Genomic DNA, 19,720 nt, shown 5'->3' with positions numbered 1-19,720 from the left:
ACACACTTCTGCAAGTTAAACACTCTCACCTCTGACTCAGAAGGTTGTGGGTTCAAGCCTTATTACATTTACAAGCACATAGTCTAAGATGACACTTTAGTTCAGTACTGAGATGCAATCTTTTAGATGCAACATTAAACTGAGGCCCTAAATGCCAGCTCAGGTGGACTTAAAAGATCCTATGGCATTATTTGAGGAACAGCAAAGCCAGTTTCCTGGCGAACATTATTTCCTTAACCAACACCACCAAAAACACATTATCTGGTCATTCATTCATTTGGTGCTTATGGGACAAATTGGCTGCTGCCTTTGCCTACATAACATTTCAGAAGAAATCCATTAACTGTAAAATATTTTGGGATGTCCAGAAGTGTTGTACAAATCCAAGTTGTTTTTCTTTATTTTTCTTATAAATTACAATATTTAGCAACTACAAAATATTTTTGAAATTTTTATATAACCAAAATGACATTGATACTTCTGAATCACTCAGATCTGGCAATTCTTTGTGACATTACTGTTCCTGAAAATTACTATTTGTAACAAATTTCCAGACAAAATGACATTGCACTTCCCAACAGAATAATTTAATAATCCTAAACATTGGGAATTATTAGGTGTATCTCTTGCCTCCCTGGCACCATTTTAAATTGTTGATTAGAGGCAGCCTGGGAGCATACATTTTGTTTATTCTCCTTCATGTGATAATATGGGCAACACTCTTTGGTCATGACATCACTGAGTCACATGAAGGGCAATTATACATTTTAAAACCTAAGTTATAGCAAGGAAGTAAAAGACAGACACTGACAAATGTTCAGATTAGGATTATGTGACAACTCATGAGAAAATATTTTCCCCTTTGGCTCACCATGGTACCAAAAATCTTTACTCAACCTCAAGGCTGAAATATTAGAATTGGTACTTAAAAATGGTAGTATTCAATTAAATATTGCATTCTGTAAATGTAGTGATTAAAGTCTGGATATTCCAATCAGGTTTGAGCCAGGTGTCAAGACGCTCAACCTGCAGTACTTCCCAGTGCCAGCTTCCTTATAATATTTTGCATGAATGCCTCTGATTGGGAGTTCGCTCATTTGGTGGTGGGGGGGGGGGGGAAGGAGAGAATTAGGAATTAGCATGCTGCACCAGGATTTAAAGGCCTGCAGTAGATAAAAGGGCAGACATAAACATTTTTTTTACTGGAACACCATGCTTCATAGGTTTGCAGGAGGAAACAGAGCCCTTGGTTAGCAGATGGAATAGCAGAGGTGCTATTGCAGTGAGGCTGAGGAAGAAAAAACTTTTTGACACAGACATAGGGCTCCCAAGAGGAGCTGCCCTGGGAAATGGAAGAGATGGCAGCTAGTCCCAATGCAACCACACCATGCATAGCCATACAGTGCAGAAATAAGTTTAATGACCATACCAGGTCAGGCAAGGTGAAAAAGCAGCCAACCTCACTTTCCAAGAATGCACAGGATTGAGCATTCTGCCACTTATACTGACTTCCCCCTCACACAGCATTAAAATACTTTATTGCTTACCATTGATGCCCATGAGGCAGCACAGCACCCTCAGCCTTCACTTGAAAGTATTCTTTCATTCACATCCTTGCATGCATTCACCCCACAAAAAGCTTCACATGCAACGTAATTGCTTGGTACATGTACCTGTGATCACAATCATTATTGGCTGCAAGTTGATGCTTGGATTTTACTGTAGGTCGTAGTAACCAAAGGTATTTATCACTTTTTGTTTATTAAAAGGACAAGATAGCCTATAAAGTGAGAGAGCTGTGACAGCTGGCATAACCCCCATAATGAAAATGTTCTTCAAATCCTGGTGAGAAAGGTATCAAAGATGTGGAAATTGAGGGCATCTGCCAGCTGCAGATTTTTGATGAACATGTTTGTCTTCTTTCTCATCCTATTTTACCCACATTAACTGCCAGCGAGCTATAACACTTATCGCTCTTTCTACTGTAAGTTACATTTCATCTCTGCTCATCAGAAAACGACTGCAACTTCTCCTCCTCCTCTAGACGTGCCTGAAGAACTCGCAGCTCCCCTTAAAAGGTTCTTCAAAAACTCCCAGAGATGGCAAAGACCCGATATAACCAAGTCTCTGTTGTTGTCATGGAGATTCTGCCTGTAGCAAATCCATTCAAAAAGCAGCTGGATGAATTCTTGAGTGGATGTGCAATGAGATATTATTGAACAGAGGAAGAGGAGGATGGTATGGTTGTTTGGGAGTGGGGAAGGGAAAGGTGATAGAAGAGATTAGGGAGGGGAAGAAGTCATGGTTGTTTGTGATGGGTGGGGACTGGGAGAGTTGGTAGGAAGGAATGCCAAGCAGGGGTTAAGACACAAGCACTCAGGCAGGGAAGCAACAGGAAGGAGCATGGTGAGAAAAGATATGGGCACTCAGTAGGGGCAAATGTGGCGCGAGGCAGCCGGGGGAATTAGAATCCTTCCCCTCCCTCTCCCGTAAGATTTAAAAATCTATAGGACTTTCCCATTAGCTACAGCTCTGTTTTATTAGAACAGCAATCACTGCCAACAAAAGTCAGTTCCCAATGCAAAATTTTTTAAAAGCACTCAAAATGCTTAAGAAACATATAACCAGCTTCCACTGCTAGCAGGAACCCAGCACTGGGACCAAAACTATCAAAAGACCAAAATTGAATGAGCCTCAGGTAAGGTGGTACTGCGAGCACAACGTTGGCCTTGAAGTTTAGGGGATTGACAAACACACAGTCACCATCTTGGAGCTGAAAGGACTCAAAAGGTAAGTAAGTATAGATAGGTATGCTTTAAACAGGGCAGTCAAGCCTAATAGAAACAGCATGACACGAGGAAGTACATGCTGTAATATTTTTAATCTATTACTAGTACATCCCTTGTAGCACTGCTCATGGCGAGTCAGAAGATATGCTGTTTTAGATCAGTGGTATTATCAATGTGATGGGGAACATATTACAGAAAATGTGAGACACTTAGAGGAAGTGCACACAAAACTACTAATATATTAGAGATAGATTTACATATAGAACCTCAATGAAAGCTCCACCTATCTTGTCCGGCTTGTATCTAATTTGCACAGTTATAATTCTATGAATCAGAATAGTTAGATTGGGATTGTTGCTATAGTATAATATATCAGCTCATCTGTGTTGTACAACTCCTTCCACCATCTATGTACTCCAATTATCATTAGCAGATAGCTCCACAGAAGATGTAGAAGGTCTAATTTCACGATCTGGTTGATGGGAAATACACGAAAGGCAGTCCCTAAAATTTCTTTCAATAATATGAAGACAATGTTCATAGGTGAAGCTACTGCTTTGGATCAGTGGTTTTAAATTTGGCACACAAAAAGGTTTACTCCAAAACATTTCTTTTGCATTCACACAACTTCCCAATTCAGTCCCATTCATTTCCTAATCCTACTTGTGCAACAAACTTCTACTTACGGGATGTGAGTAACCAAGTGTTCGATTTCTTCCTCTGGTTTGGGGTCCTTCGTCATTTGTATCTTACCGTAGAAGAGGGGGTCATCTGATGACTGGTAAATTGTTAATTTGGAGGCATGAACTTGATCTGTCCCTTCCCACTCAAAAATGTATTCATCATTTGCTTCCTGAAAGGATTCAATAATTAAATGTCACCCCCTTCTTAATGACTTCAGTGAATGTTACACAGTTGAGCAAAAGGCTAGACGTGAACATAAATTTTACCGGTGGTTAAATCTCTTATTCTTCCACTAGCACCGAGTACCAAGTACCACTCCTCTGCAGATTTTCAAACTTAGAACCGCCACATATATATATATATATATATATATAATTTTGCCCAACTAGAGTTTGATACAAACAAAAAGAACACATGAAAAAGAACAGAGAGAGACCAAGTGGTCCATCCAGATATGATGCAGTCTTCACGCACCATCAAACCATCTTCCCCAGTCACACAACCTCCTCAAAGAGACAAAAAAAGGAGGGAAAAAAAAAACTGACCACCCAAGGCAATCAAACAAACTCCAGGACACAACAGTTACTGATATCACTTGTAGAAGGTAGGTGGGTTAGCTTTTACAACTGGAGATGTCTTCCACTTTCAGGAACTTGTCCAGCTCCCTTCTGAATGGATTCGACAGGCAGATTCAGTTACGTTGTGCTTCTTCCATCTCTGTAGCCTTGTAAGAGGTGAAACTTCCATCCACCCCTTACAAAACAAATGGTGAGCCAGGGACTGGGAGTTCCTGTTCCTGGCCGTGAAAGGGGACCCGCCATAGTAATGATGGCCGGTACACCGAGTGAGATGAGGTGGACCTGCCACAAGGGTGCATGTGGGGCTGATCGGAGCGGTGCCAGAGTCACGGTAGGGCATGGGTGGGAGGCTGGATTTCTGGGTGCATTGGCCACGTGGATGCCAAAGATACATCTGCAATAGTTTTTGTGCGTGCCTTTCCCATGCAAATGAGATGTCTTCCTACTGATCCCACAAAGTGCTATGTAGTCAATGCTGAAGGGCACATCAGCTGCAATCCCAGTGTAACTGCCGGGATATCAGCTCACCTTTTAAAATTATTTAGGTGGCAAGTTAGTTACAGAGAGTTAGTTACACTATTTTAAAGAGACATTCTTATTTCACGCCAAGTGGTATAGCAGAAAAATTTTGGAAAGTAGATGGAAAACAAACTAATCCAAACCCCATCTGTGATTACCTGGGTAATCAGCCAACTATATAAATGGGAGATAGAAATCATATTGATAGCCCAAGAGTTACTCCCGAGCATCAAAATTCTATTGTTTTTGATTTTAGTCCCTGTGTAAAAATGTCAATTTAAGTGAATAACCAGAATAGTAGAAATAAATTTCTTCTTCAGAAACACGAGAAGTTTAATACAACCAGCAAATGGTAATACTGAATCCCCATTTTAGTTCTGGCATCAGTATCCATCTTATTAAAATTATTTCCTGACACAATGCCAGACCAAATTTTCGAAATCCAAAACTATGAAGATATGATCTGTATGTTCTATATTGGATAACATCACCACCCATTTTTAATGCATTCTCAGATTAGTAATTTCTGCAGTTTTCTAAAAGGATAAGTAAAAATAAATATGGCTATGTAAATATGTATAACTTCTTGGTTTAAAAGTTTTTTTTAAACCCTCCCCCCTAAAGAACCAACTGTTCAAATTTCTCTTCTACTGATGTGTCAAGGAACAAGCTAAGAGCAATTCTCAGGCAGGATCCAGGGCCAGTATGAACACCACTTGGAAGGCGCCAAGTAGGAAAATGTGAGTAGCAGCTGAGAACACAGCATCGAATTTAGATTAGTGCCCACCCTCAATGAATTCAGAGTTTGATATGATGTTGAGCTCTCCTGCTACCTTCGCCCCTGTGCCTACTTTTTTTTGTGCTGGAGGTTTCCTCTGCTCATCCGACCAATCCTCTGTTTTCAGCCTCCCCGGTCTTCCTGGATTCCTTCTGGCATCGTACCATCTCTATTTTTTTTTAATTAAGTGCTGGCGTGATATTGGCCATGTCAGTTTCTCCCCATCATTATCAAACCTGCCGACAAAGGCGGCACCGTTGTTTTATGGCTGAAGGTCCTCTATCTTGCGGAGGCTGAAGCCAACTCTCTGGCAATTCCTCCTACCTCCCCCTGGACGACGACCCCACTACTGAACACCAAGCCATCAATTCCCAGACCATTACCAATCTCATCTCCTCTGGAGATCTTCGGAACATAAGAGTTGCTAGATGAAAAAAGACCAAAGTTTATCTAGTTCGCCTTCTGCCATCCTGGTAATGGACATGATAAGCATTTGATAAAATGCCGCATAATAGGCTTGTCATCAAGACTGAAGCCCATGGAATAAAGGGGGCAGTATCAGCTTGGATACAAAACTGGCTAAGTAACAGGAAGCAGAGAGTAGCGGTGAACAGTTGTTTTTCGGATTGGAGGGAGGTGTACAGTGGTGTTCCCCAGGGGTCGGTACTAGGACCACTGCTTTTCTTGATATATATCAATGACTTGGACTTGGGTGTACAGGGCACAATTTCCAAATTTGCAGATGACACAAAACTTGGAAGTGTAGTAAACAGTGAGGAGGACAGTGATAGACTTCAAGAGAATTATAGACAGGCTGGTGGAATGGGCGGACATGTGGCAGATGAAATTTAACGCAGAAAAATGCGAAGTGATACATTGCAGTCGGAAGATCGAGGAGAGGCAATATAAACTAGAGGGCACAATTCTAACAGAGAGATCTGGGGGTATATGTGCACGAATTGTTGAAAATGACAGGGCAGGTTGAGAAAGCAGTTAAAAAAGCATATGGGATCCTGGGCTTTATAAATAGAGGCAGAGAGTACAAAAGCAAGGAAGTCATGATGGACCTCCACCACAGCCTCCAACCTCAGTTGCCCAACCCTGCACAGCCCACTTCTACCTCCTCCCCAAGATTCACAAATGGGACACTCCCAGTAAATCAATCGTTTCAGCCTGCTTCTGTCCCACCAAACTTATTTCCTCTTATCTTGACTCTATTCCCTCCCATCCCTTGTCCAGTTGCTACCCATCTACTCTTCTGACACTTCAAGTGCCAACTTCTGGCCCTAACCGTCTCCTTTTTACTATGGAGGTACAACCCCTTTTCATCTTCATCCCTCACCAAGTCGGCCTACGGGCTCTCCATGTTTTCGTTGAACAGTGACCCAACCAGTCACCATTCTCTACCACCCTCCTCTGTCTGGCTAAACTTGTTCTGCCATTGAATAACATTTCCTTTAATTCCACTCATTTCTTCCAGCTGTCACATTGAGAGCCCACATGGGTCCTAGTTATGCCTGTCTTTTTGTAGGATATTGCTCTATTCCAGTCCTACTCAGGTCTCGTGGGGTGGGATGGGATCATGATACAGAGAGCTTGTACTATATTTGGTCATTGGACCATTACTGACAAGAACATCCATTTACTGCAATACACCATTCCAAATAATACAATGCATTAAAAATTCAGCATTATCTCAGTAGGCAACATTCATCTTACATTAATAAAATGCATTCCAATTGAACAGAATCTCCTTTTTAAGCCATTAAGCAACTCAAAATAGTTCTCCAACACAATTCACTATTGAAAGTTTATCTACTTCTGTTAGATGAGCAAAGATAAAATTTTAGACTGTAACTTATTTTTCATTCAAAACAAGTAAATGAAGTTTGGCAAGTAAACAAGGTTGTGGATCAAGTAAAATGTCTAAATTTAGAGTCTAGTCTAGAGTCCTACTCAATTATATAAACCATTAAAGTTGATCAAATATATATTTCAGAAGTAATCATTTGTTAAATTGAACATTAGCCATCAACCATACTAAGCAATCACTTATTAATCGCCTCTCAATCTTTATAAAGTTTATTTGCTTCAAATTCGTTATTTCTGTTTTCATTTTGTAATAAGGAATTATTGGATATATTTTCAAACAAATGAATACACTTAAAATAATCTAGATTTTGAAAATTTTCACTTTCAAAAAATCCATATAGCTGAATTAGAATTAGGCAGATGTCTATTTTGTCCCACATTCTCAATGCAATAAATCACTGTAATTAGATGCATTCTAATTGGAAGTAAGCTCTATGGTGTCTGAACAAGTCCCACAAGATATTTGAAGAAAGCAGCCAAAGAAGAGGTACTTACATGGGCTGGCCAGACAGCTGTTTGCAAGTCATCAGATTTGCTAGCTTTTTCCGCCTTTGCATACTTTTCCACCTAGAGCAATGCCAAATTTGAAACCAAAATTAATGAAGAGAAAACAGAACAGAAGAGCTTTTCATGTTGTGGGCTTTACACTATGCAACCTTTGAATGAGTCACTCTCCCACTGCCACACCCAAAAAAAATAAAAATTTATCCTTTAAAATTCATTAAAAGAAAACCTATTCAGAAATGCTAAAGCACTCAAAGAGTGAACCCAAAAACTGAATGCAAGTTAATACAAGTTACACGCATCTCCCAAGCATCTACTTAAAGGTTTGTTTCAGGGGCTGCAAACCGAGCAGTCAAATTCTGAGACACCTGAAGGCTGAAAACTTAAGTAAACTGCAAAACTGAACATAACATATGTTACATGTTGCAATTGCAGAAGACAAAGGACTATTGCATATATTAAATTAACATATTATATATCAACATGAGGCTCAAATTAAAAGTGCTGTTGTCACATTGAGGCAATTTGTTGAAAATCTGTTGCAGTACAATTTCTATTCGATTTTTGCAGAATTCTAATTTTGGGGAAGGCTGACTCTGGAACAATCAAAATAAGATAGTGAGGTCTTGCTTTCCAATGTTAGCACCAGTCAGTTTAGGGACTCCAGGCTTGCAAAGTAAATTTAGCCATAAAGGGCAAGGTCATGTGATCCATGATGGCATGAGAATGGATAGGAAATAGGTAAATTTTACTGTAAAAATGGCACTCTGTTCATTCAAGTATTTCATGTAAAATAAATTATTTTCATGGTTTCCAATCGTGTTTTGTGCCAATCAAGTATTTTACAGGTTTCTCATAATGGCCCTTCTTTGCTTCGGGCTATAGTTATAACAGCTTGAAAAACAACCTACAACTAGCTGGTATGTTCGTCACAAGTGTTACAGAATTCCACAAGTGGAGGTGCACATTATTGGTCTGAGCATATATTAAATCATCTTGTAATTTCCTATAAAATTTTGCTCCCTTTCTGAGGCTAAATCACGCTCACATTTCTAACTTCAGGTAAACACTTGGTGTCATTATTTTTCTCCACGTCATTTTCTGCCCAAATGGCAGATAGTCTGCTTTAAATGTGTCTCTACCCAAGATACTCAGTGACCTGGGATATCCTGTCATTAATGCCTACATTCTCATTTTTGGTTTATTTAATGAATCTGGTAATAAATTCTCCACCGCTTATTCGTTGGTGTCAATGCAATTTGCCCGCTTTACGCGGTGGCTGGTTTAACCAATTTTATTTTTAAAAAGCATGGAGGGAATCTTCATCCTGTCTCTCCACTTCCCGCTCTGTATACACTTACAGTGCCATCACTCAATACCTCGTATACCAAGACTCTACATTCTCCTTGAAAAAGATGCCCCTTCACTCCCCTCCCGCTCTGCCCCTGTTCATGTTTTAGTGACAACGCCTCATTACTGATGTGAAAATAAGCTAAATGACAACAGACACACCACGGTAACGATCCAAATGGGAAAGTGATCTTTTCACAACTCACCGTCAGCTCGTCCTCAGCAACTTGGGTTGGAGGTTAAAGCCCTGCAACCGTTTAAGGGGCTGTCAGACTGTAACGAGGGTGGACAGAGGTGACTGTAGGAGGGAGTGTTTAATCGAGCCAAGTCTGCGCTCTCATCTTAATTGTCATTTTGATTTTAAAACAGAGCCGGAATGTGTCCAACTCAGCAAGCCAGCAAGAAGGGCTCACAGCAGTGGCAGGAGTTCGAGAGGCCATGGAGGGGTTAGGACTTAATGACAGGTAATCGCATTTTAACGAGGTGTGAACAGCTGCTTGAACTGCCCGAAATAGTCGGTTTAAGCAGCACCTTTGTAATTGACGCCTATGGTAATAACAATTGAGTTAATGTCACTTGCCTGATATAGGTGGCTGTCCGGGATAAGCAGGGATGGTGTAAATGGTGGGGACTGTATTTACCAACTCATCACATTTCTACTAAAATTTCTAATCGAGACTATTGTAACACATTTTGCAAATGTTAAAGATATAAAAGCCTTGAACTGTAACCTCATTCACAGCTTTAAACTTCCATGCATGTTTTCAATATAATGGGCCAGAAATTGCGGGATTGTTGCATCTTGCCGTGACTTGGACTTTTTTTTAAACCTTACTCTTCAGATCGTATTATTTTTGCGCCACAAGTTGCTGGAAATGCGAATTGATAATGCAACGTCAACGGGGCATCTAAGACCTCATGAATATCGGGTCCAATGGTTCTACTCCTTAACCAACAAAATTTAAGGATAGAGAAAGAAAGAGTGAATGACGGAGAAGGAAATAGGGTGAGTTAAGAGTTAAATTAGATACAGAAAGAAATAAAGAGGGGGAAAGAAAGAGAGAGAGAAAAAAAAAGGAAAAGTAAGACAAAAATAGTAACGTTTAAAATACCTCTAGGAACAATTTACTACCTGAGGGAGTGATACTCCACAGTTTCACTGTTCCCTTTCTGGGCCTCCGAGGTTAGGTGGCATGTCGCGACCATAAATCACATTAACAGGGTCCTTAGGACATGAATTACCAGCCCTAAATGGTTCACAGCGAGATGGTAATCTTGACAATTTTGGTGAGGCTAGCCGCAGAGTGGCGCAAATCGTCCAGCAATTTGTGGCGAATCGGAACTCATGGCCTATCCCTTCTTTGCCACAAATTACTGTTTTTTTTAAAAAACGCACTAATAACGGCAGGCTCCATGAACTCGCTATTATTTTTTGAGCAATTTCTGGGCCATTATTATACAGCATTCTGGATGGACTCCAAAGAAAGCAAACTTACATCAATTTCAGATGGCACAGTGAGCTGGCAAGGATTCTGCTTCCACATATCAACACACTTCCAAAAAAGGGGGGAAAAAAAAATCCGGTTAGAACCGTGTGTAATAGAAAACAATGAATGAACATTAAAATATTTTTGAAAAATAAAAATGAACATACATTTCCAGCTCTTGAAATTTTAAGGTCAATGGGCGGTGCTGGCTTTCTTTCCTTTCTTTTTTGTAGGTAATCAAACAATTTAAGGTGAGGCGGTGGTGTGAAATGGGCTATCTCCTGCTGTTTGTTCAATGCTGGCCGGGAGTACCGCTTCATACACCTATTGAAGGTAACCAGAATGGACACATAAAATGACCCAAATTAATGAAGTAAATAGAGCTCAAAACATAACTAACTGTAAATTTTTCCTAATTCTGGATTGGATAGGAGGGGAGAGAATAAAAAAGGTCTGTAGAAAGCATTTTATGTTTCCATTTTAAATAATAGGGTATTACAAATGCAGCTCTTTTTGAGTAGTGAAAACTGATATTACCCAGCTTGTCCCACTTAAATCACATCCTTCTGGTGAGACATGGAGCACATGGCTGTGCTCATGGTCCTTGCCTAGATTATGTGTTTTTGCTGGCTGGAGAATGATGCTTGGTAGCAAGCAGCCTAAATGGGAGAACTCATAAAATTCATGGCTTATCCAGTAGCTTTAAGCAGTAGAACATCCAGCTTCTAGCACAAAAGAATAACAGGCTCAAATCCTGGTCTCAACTAACATGTGAGCTCACCCAATCCCCATCCCGAATTATAGCTAAGTACTGGCAGTTCACGTGCCATCAATATTTCACTGTGAACTTCTATTAGGAGAATACAATTCTGTGGCAAATAATTCATGCACAGGAGAATGTCGGGGCCCAACGTACATTTGATATGTTAAACAGTGGCACTTTGTCACCTAAATATATCCAGCCGACTTTCTCCTCTGCACGTACAATTTGCATTTGCTCAAACATATCTGTACTGTTCACAGGTACTAACAGAAAGGTTTCCATCAGAGACAAAGCCATGGAATTTTCATTTCCTGGCCTTACCTTAGTAAGCCACAATGGGGAAGCCAGACAAGTTCAGGAATGATTTCTGCTCGGGGGAATCTACTATACATTTTTCCTTACCAAACCATAGACAAATCATTTTCAACATGTGCATTTGCAAGGCCATCTTTCCAGTGCGCACAGATTTTGTTCCTCTTCAAAGGATTTCACAAAGTGACTATTGCCCCCCAACAGGGCAAAAATAGGCTTTTTATATCACTGTTTATACAAAATCAAAAAAATGTAAACTGAAGAATGTCCTTTCACTGAAAATGACAAATGCACAATGAATAAAGTTCCATTTGGGTGTACACTACACTCATTCTTCCTCCAAAGTTCAAATCATGGGGTGCCAAGGAAGTGCTAAAATGTCATATCAAAATTCATGACGACTTATTACACTATGCTCCACATATAGGACAGAAATTTCAAATGAACTTGCACAAATTATCAGCAATGAGAAAACTTGCTCCTCTGAATCTTTGACCACCCCCTGTCCTGATCCAAACTTACAACTTTATTGGGTTTGGGTTGATTGTGGATGATCATGCAATAAAAATACACATATGTATTTATTTAAAACATTAGCTCAGTGGCAGGAAGCAAAGGGCAATGGTTAATGGGTGTTTTTGTGACTGGAAGGCTGTTTCCAGTGGGGTTCTGCAAGGCTCAGTACTAGGTCCCTTGCTTTTTGTGGTATATATTAATGATTTGGACTTGAACGTGGGGGTGCTTGATCAAGAAGTTTGCAGATGATATAAAAATTGGCCGTGTGGTTGATAGTGAGGAGGAAAGCTGTAGACTGCAGGAAGATATCAATGGACTGGTCAGGTGGGCAGTAGCAAATGGAATTCAATCCAGAGAAAAGTGAATTAATGCATTTGGGAAGGGCAAACAAGGCAAGGGAGTACACAATAAATGGGAGGATACTGAAAGGTGTGGAGGAGTGAAGGGACCTTGGAGTACATGTCCACAGATTCCTGAGGGTAGTAGGACAAGTAGATAAGCTGGTTAAAAAGGCAGTCAGGATATTTTCCTTTATTAGTCGAGGCATAGAATATAAGAGCAGGGAGGTTAGGCTAGAACTGTATAAAACACTGGTTAGGGTATAGCTTGAGTACTGCGTACAGTTCTGATCAGCACATTACAGGAAAGATGTGATTGCACTAGAGGGAGTATAGAGGAGATTTACGAGGATGTTGCCGGGGCTGGAGAATTTTAGTCATGAGAAAAGATTGGATAAGCTGGAGTTGTTTTCTTTGGATCAACGGAAGCTGAGAGGAAATTTAATTGAGGTATATAAAATTATGACAGGACTAGATAGGGAGGACCTATTTCCCTTAGCAGAGGGGTCAGTGACCAGGGGGCATAAATTTAAAGTAATTAGTAGAAGGATTCGAGGGGACCCGAGGAGAATTTTTTTCACCAAAGGGTGGTGGGGTCTGGAACTCACTGCCTGAAATGGTAGTAGAGGCAGAAACCCTCAACTCACTGAAAAAGTACTTGGATGTGCACTTGAAGTACCATAACCTACAGGGCTACGGACCAATTGCTGGAAAGTGGAATTAAGTTGGGATAGCTCTTTTTCGGCTGATAATGGATACGATGAGCCAAATGGCCTCCTTTTGTGCCGTAACTTTCTATGATTAGATAGATCTCTAGTACTAAGTAGAATGATTACAGGTTATTTCAAATAGTGCGCTGAGTTTTAAAAAAAATTCATAGTCAGACAGCTTTATTAGGAGAAAAAGGAGGTTTAGAACAGTAGCAGCATATTGAAGTAAAATTTAACCGTACAATATTTATCCAACACCCACCTTTTCATTGGTCTAGTGTTCATCTTTTGTTTGTTATAAAGTAGTCTGTTGGTTGTGCATGTTACAGTGAAGGAAGGGTCTAGGCAAAGGGGCTCTGCCGTATGTAGCACCAGTTGGCTTTCAAGAACAAGTTTATCATCCTGCATCATGAAAAAGATCAACTTCAAAAAACAAAGCTGTACTATTTTTAAGCAAACAAGTAGCACAGCACATATCAATTTGAGTAATCAAATGTTCAGAAAAGGGGCCACACCAAGTTTTAAAAGGTTCATGGTTTCAATATATTGAATAAGTATGCCCTTCTCACCTGAAGAAAGTCTTAGAAACTGTTTAGTGATTTCACTCCACAGCCTTCAGCAGTGAAAAGTATATATTAAAGTTTACAAAATGAACATTTCCATTAAATAGATCTACCATGACACAGCAACCCCATGAGAGTTGTTTGCTGCACAATTTACCTGTGTCCATTTGTGGTTGTCACTTGTTATTGCATGTACATCACAAATCAAAGTCTGCAGAAAAAATATAATGGTTAGAATAATCAAACAGCCATATTTACAGGTTAAGAAATTACATTGAGTCTACAGCACAGAAACAGGCCATTCGGCCTAACTGGTCCATGCCGGCGTTCATGCTCCACACGAGCCTCCTTCCACCACTCTTCATCTAACCCTATCAGGATATCCTTCTATTCCTTTCTCCCTCTTGTGCTTATCTAGCTTCCCCTTAAATGCATCTATGCTATTTGCTTCAACTACTCCTTGCGGTAGTACGTTCCATGTTCTTACCACTCCTTGGGTAAAGAAGTTTCTCCTGAATTCCCTATTGGATTTATTAGTCACTATCTTATAATTACGACCTCTAGTTTTGGACTCCCCCACAAGTGGAAACGTTTTCTCTACGTCTACCCTATCAAACCCTTTCATTATCTTAAAGACCTCTATCAGTTCACCCCTCAGCCTTTTCTTTTCTAGAGAAAAGAGCCCCAGCCTGTTCAGCCTTTCCTCATAAGTACATCCTCTTAGTTGTACAAGTTCAAGATGAGCATCAGGCAGGCAAGTCGTACAAAATATTACAACATATAGGAAAGAAAGCATGACAATCATATTGTTAACTGTCACAATCACCCTTTATCAAGGTAACTAACAATTACACTAAATTAAAAGAAATTGTTTAAGCTTTTGCTGACTTAGACCTACAGTTTGGTTTGAGAAAAATACATACGGTGTGATTAAGCTAAATTTCTGTTTGTGACTTTATTTCATTCGGTCAGCAACATCTTACATCTGCATGATGTTCTGTGACTGCAATGAACAAATAACAATATTAAAAGTTCTGGCAAGCCTACACACAGCACAACAGTTGAACTGGACTGAGTATCACATTCAGGGGTGTAGCTGAAATAATCAGTTTCAGAACGACATCCAAACTGCAGATTGTTCTACAACCTTCAACTTGTGCTATTTAAATTGTTATTTTAAAACCTACAGAATAGGAACTACCACAACTTATCTAATCAGGGCAGAGCAGTGTTGGGGCACGATAATTGGCCTCAGTTTTCTGGGATCCAGAAGGATTTCGACAAGTTAAGTGACAAAGAGATACCGATAGGTTAACTGAGTGGGCAAGAAGGTGGCAGATGGAGTACAATGTGTGGAAAGGTGAGGTTATTCACTTTGGTAAGAAAAATAGAAAAACTGAATAATTTTTAAAATGCTGAGAAATTATTAAATGTGGGGGTTCACAGGGATTTTGGTGTCCTTGTACAAGAAACACAGAAAGTTAACATGCAAGTACAGCAAGCAATTAGGAAGGCAAATGGTATGTTGGCCTTTATTGCAAGGGACTTGGAGTACAAGAGTAAGGATGAGCCCTTGCTGCAATTGTACAGGGTTCTGGTAAGATCACATCTAGAGCAGTGAGCGCAATTTTCGTCTCCTTACCTAAGGAAGGATATACTTGCTTTAGAGGCAGTGCAACAAAGGTTCACTAGATTGATTGCTGGGATGAGAAGGTTGTCCTATGAGGAAAGATTGAGTAGAACGGACCTATACTCTCTGAAGTTTAGAAGAATAAGAGGTGATTTAATTGAAAAATATGGATTCTAAGAGGGCTTGACAGGGTAGATGCTGAGAGGATGTTTCCCCTGGCTGGAGAGACTAGAACTAGGGGACATAGTCTCAGGATACGAAGTTGGACATTTAGGACTGAGATGAGGAGAAATTTCTTCACTCAGAGGGTCGTGAATATTTGGAATTTTCTACCCTAGTGGGCTGTGAATGCTCAGTTGTTGAGCATATTCAAGACTGAGATCGATAGATTTTTGGACTCTAAGGGAATCAAGGGATATGGGGATCGGGCGGGAAAGTGGAATTGAGGTCGAAGATCAGCCATGACCTTATTGAATGGTGGAGCAGGCTCAAGGGGCCGTATGGCCTACTCCTGCTCCTATTTCTTATGTTTCTTATGTATCTCAGGGAGGGGAAGAAAGAAAAAGAAAAATCTGCCAGGGTTCCCATTCCTGATTATCCGATGACCTCTGCAGGAAAGCGTATAGTCAGATGAGAATACCATCATCCTTAGTTGTACCTCCAAAAATAGCTCCCGAACACTCATGCTGTGGATTCACACATGAAGAACGGTTGCTTGGGTAAGGCACTGGAGGTTCAACAGCATTCCAAATAAAACAAAGCCTTCTGGAGAGTAGGAGAGAAAAGACAGACAGGACAAAATTAAGAGCTTTTCCAGGAACTATTCTGGTAAGAATTAATATTGACCTCATTAAAAGTAATCGTGTGTGGGGAGGTGAGAGAGGGGGAATACAACTTTTAACATCAAACACAATTTATTTAATCCCCAAATTTTTCTACCACCGGAATACCTGCATCGTGGGTCGAAGTAGTATATGTCTGCTTTGGTACGTAGGCGCTTTCACGTGGCCAGACTGCCGATAATCTCGTACTTCAGCTACGACACATCCACAGTGAAAAATATTCACCTAACAGGAAAACAGAATTTAATTTAACAAAAATGGTCACTTTATTAGAATCATAGAAGTTTACAACATGGAAACAGGCCCTTCGGCCCAACATGTCCATGTCACCCAGTTTATACCACTAAGCTAGTCCCAATTGCCTGCACTTGGCCCATATCCCTCTATACCCATCTTACCCATGTAACTGTCCAAATGCTTTTTAAAAGACAAAATTGTACCCGCCTCTACTACTGCCTCTGGCAGCTCGTTCCAGACACTCACCACCCTTTGAGTGAAAAAATTGCCCCTCTGGACCCTTTTGTATCTCTCCCCTCTCACCTTAAATCTATGCCCCCTCGTTATAGACTCCTCTACTTTTGGGAAAAGATTTTGACTATCTACCTTATCTATGGCCATTATTTTATAGACTTCTATAAGATCACCCCTTAACCTCCTACTCTCCAGGGAAAAAAGTCCCAGTCTATCTAACCTCTCCCTGTAAGTCAAACCATCAAGTCCCGGTAGCATCCTAGTAAATCTTTTCTGCACTCTTTCTAGTTTAATAATATCCTTTCTATAATAGGGTGACCAGAACTGTACACAGTATTCCAAGTGTGGCCTTACTAATGTCTTGTACAACTTCAACAAGACATCCCAACTCCTGTATTCAATGTTCTGACCAATGAAACCAAGCATGCCGAATGCCTTCTTCACCACCCTATCCACCTGTGACTCCACTTTCAAGGAGCTATGAACCTGTACTCCTAGATCTCTTTGTTCTATAACTCTCCCCAACGCCCTACCATTAATGGAGTAGGTCCTGGCCTGATTCGATCTACCAAAATGCATCACCTCACATTTATCTAAATTAAACTCCATCTGCCATTCATCGGCCCAATTTATCAAGATCCCGTTGCAATCCTAGATAACCTTCTTCACTGTCCACAATGCCACCAATCTTGGTGTCATCTGCAAACTTACTAACCATGCCTCCTAAATTCTCATCCAAATCATTAATATAAATAACAAATAACAGCGGACCCAGCACCGATCCCTGAGGCACACCACTGGTCACAGGCCTCCAGTTTGAAAAACAACCCTCTACAACCACCCTCTGTCTTCTGCCGTCAATCCAATTTTGTATCCAATTGGCTACCTCACCTTGGATCCCATGAGATTTAACCTTATATCACAACCTACCATGCGGTACCTTGTCAAAAGCTTTGTTAAAGTCCATGTAGACCACGTCTACTGCACAGCCCTTATCTATCTTCTTGGTTACCCCTTCAAAAAACTCAATCAAATTCGTAAGACATGATTTTCCTCTCACAAAACCATGCTGACTGTTTCTAATCAGTCCCTGCCTCTCCAAATGCCTGTAGATCCTGTCTCTCAGAATACCCTCTAACAACTTACCCACTACAGATGTCAGGCTCACCGGTCTGTAGTTCCCAGGCTTTTCCCTGCCGCCCTTCTTAAACAAAGGCACAACATTTGCTACCCTCCAATCTTCAGGCACCTCACATGTAGCGGTGGATGATTCAAATATCTCTGCTAGGGGACCCGCAATTTCCTCCCTAACCTCCCATAACGTCCTGGGATACATTTCATCAGGTCCCGGAGATTTATCTACCTTGATGCGCGTTAAGACTTCCAGCACCTCCCTCTCTGTAATATGTACACTCCTCAAGACATCACTATTTATTTCCCCAAGTTCCCTAACATCCATGCCTTTCTCAACCGTAAATACCGATGCGAAATAGTCATTTAGGATCTCACCCATCTCTAGTGGTTCCGCACATAGATGACCTTGTTGATCCTTAAGTGGCCCTACTCTCTCCCTAGTTACTCTTTTGCCCTTTATGTATTTGTAGAAGCTCTTTGGATTCTCCTTTGCCTTATCTGCCAAAGCAATCTCATGTCCCCTTTTTGCCCTCCTGATTTCTGTCTTAACTCTACTCCGGCAATCTCTATACTCTTCAAGGGATCCACTTGATCCCAGCTGTCTATGCATGTCATATGCCTCCTTCTTCTTTCTGACTAGGGCCTCAATCTCCCGAGTCATCCAAGGCTCCCTACTTCTACCAGCCTTGCCCTTCACTTTATAAGGAATGTGCTTACCCTGAACCCTGGTTAACACACTTTTGAAGGCCTCCCACTTACCAGACGTCCCTTTGCCCGCCAACAGACTCTCCCAATCAACTTCTGAAAGTTCCTGTCTAATACCATCAAAATTGGCCTTTCCCCAATTTAGAATTTTAACTTCTGGGCCAGACCTATCATTCTCCATAGCTATCCTAAAACTAATGGAATTATGATCACTGGTCCCAAAGTGATCCCTCACTAACACTTCTGTCACCTGCCCTTCCTTATTTCCCAAGAGGATGTCAAGTTTTGCCCCCTCTCTAGTCGGGCCATCCACATACTGAATGAGAAATTCCTCCTGAATACACAACAAATTTCTCTCCATCCAAGCCCCTAATACTATGGCTGTCCCAGTCAATGTTGGGAAAGTTAAAGTCCCCTACTATTACCACCCTATTTTTCTTGCAGCTGTCTGTAATCTCCTTACATATTTGCTCCTCAATTTCCCGTTGACTATTTGGGGGTCTGTAGTACAATCCTATCAACGTGATCTCTCCCTTCTTATTTTTCAGTTCTACCCATATAGACTCCGTGGGCGAACCCTTGGATATATCCTCTCTCACTACTGCCGTGATGTTTTCCCTAATCAAGAACGCAACTCCCCCTCCTCTCTTACCTCCTGCTCTATCTTTCCTATAGCATCTGTACCCTGGAACATTGAGCTGCCAGTCCTGCCCCTCCCTTAGCCATGTTTCAGTAATAGCTATAACATCCCAGTCCCATGTACCCATCCATGCCCTGAGTTCATCTGCCTTGCCCATCAGACTTCTTGCATTGAAATAAATGCAGTTTAATCTAGACTTCCCTTGGTCTTTGCCCTGCTTTCTCAGACCATCTGTCCGGTCATGTTTTGTACACTCTCCCTTACTGCCTTTTGTTTCTGTCACCACTTTACTTCCCACTGACTTCCTGCATCGGTTCCCATCCCCCTGCCACATTAGTTTAAACCCTCCCCAACAGCACTAGCAAACACTCCCCCTAGGACATTGGTTTCAGTCCTGCCCAGGTGCAGACCGTCCAATTTGTACTGGTCCCACCTCCCCCAGAACCGTTTCCAATGGCCCAGGAATTTGAATCCCTCCCTCTTGCACCATCTCTCAAGCCACGTATTCATCCTAGCTATCCTATTATCGATTTAA

General features: G+C 41.0%; 1 protein-coding gene across 12 annotated transcripts in view; it reads right to left on the bottom strand.

Moving 5' to 3' along the window:
* supt20 (SPT20 homolog, SAGA complex component) overlaps window positions 1-19,720 on the bottom strand; it is an 85,875-nt gene that overhangs the window by 45,796 nt on the left and 20,359 nt on the right. For all 12 annotated transcript variants that reach the window (XM_067985909.1, XM_067985921.1, XM_067985920.1 and 9 more), the window contains 7 exons: window positions 16,344-16,460; window positions 13,921-13,974; window positions 13,463-13,602; window positions 10,729-10,885; window positions 10,571-10,627; window positions 7,716-7,787; window positions 3,476-3,642 (listed from right to left, as the gene is read on the bottom strand). In XM_067985909.1, the coding sequence (XP_067842010.1) occupies window positions 3,476-3,642; window positions 7,716-7,787; window positions 10,571-10,627; window positions 10,729-10,885; window positions 13,463-13,602; window positions 13,921-13,974; window positions 16,344-16,460 (764 nt within the window). The remainder of the gene's footprint in view (window positions 1-3,475; window positions 3,643-7,715; window positions 7,788-10,570; window positions 10,628-10,728; window positions 10,886-13,462; window positions 13,603-13,920; window positions 13,975-16,343; window positions 16,461-19,720) is intronic.

This window comes from Heptranchias perlo, chromosome 6 (assembly GCF_035084215.1).
Source record: "Heptranchias perlo isolate sHepPer1 chromosome 6, sHepPer1.hap1, whole genome shotgun sequence".
NCBI classification, from domain to species: Eukaryota; Metazoa; Chordata; class Chondrichthyes; order Hexanchiformes; family Hexanchidae; genus Heptranchias; species Heptranchias perlo.
The sequence above is the reverse complement of the archived record's forward strand: the minus strand, read 5'-3'. Positions and strand labels throughout refer to the sequence as shown.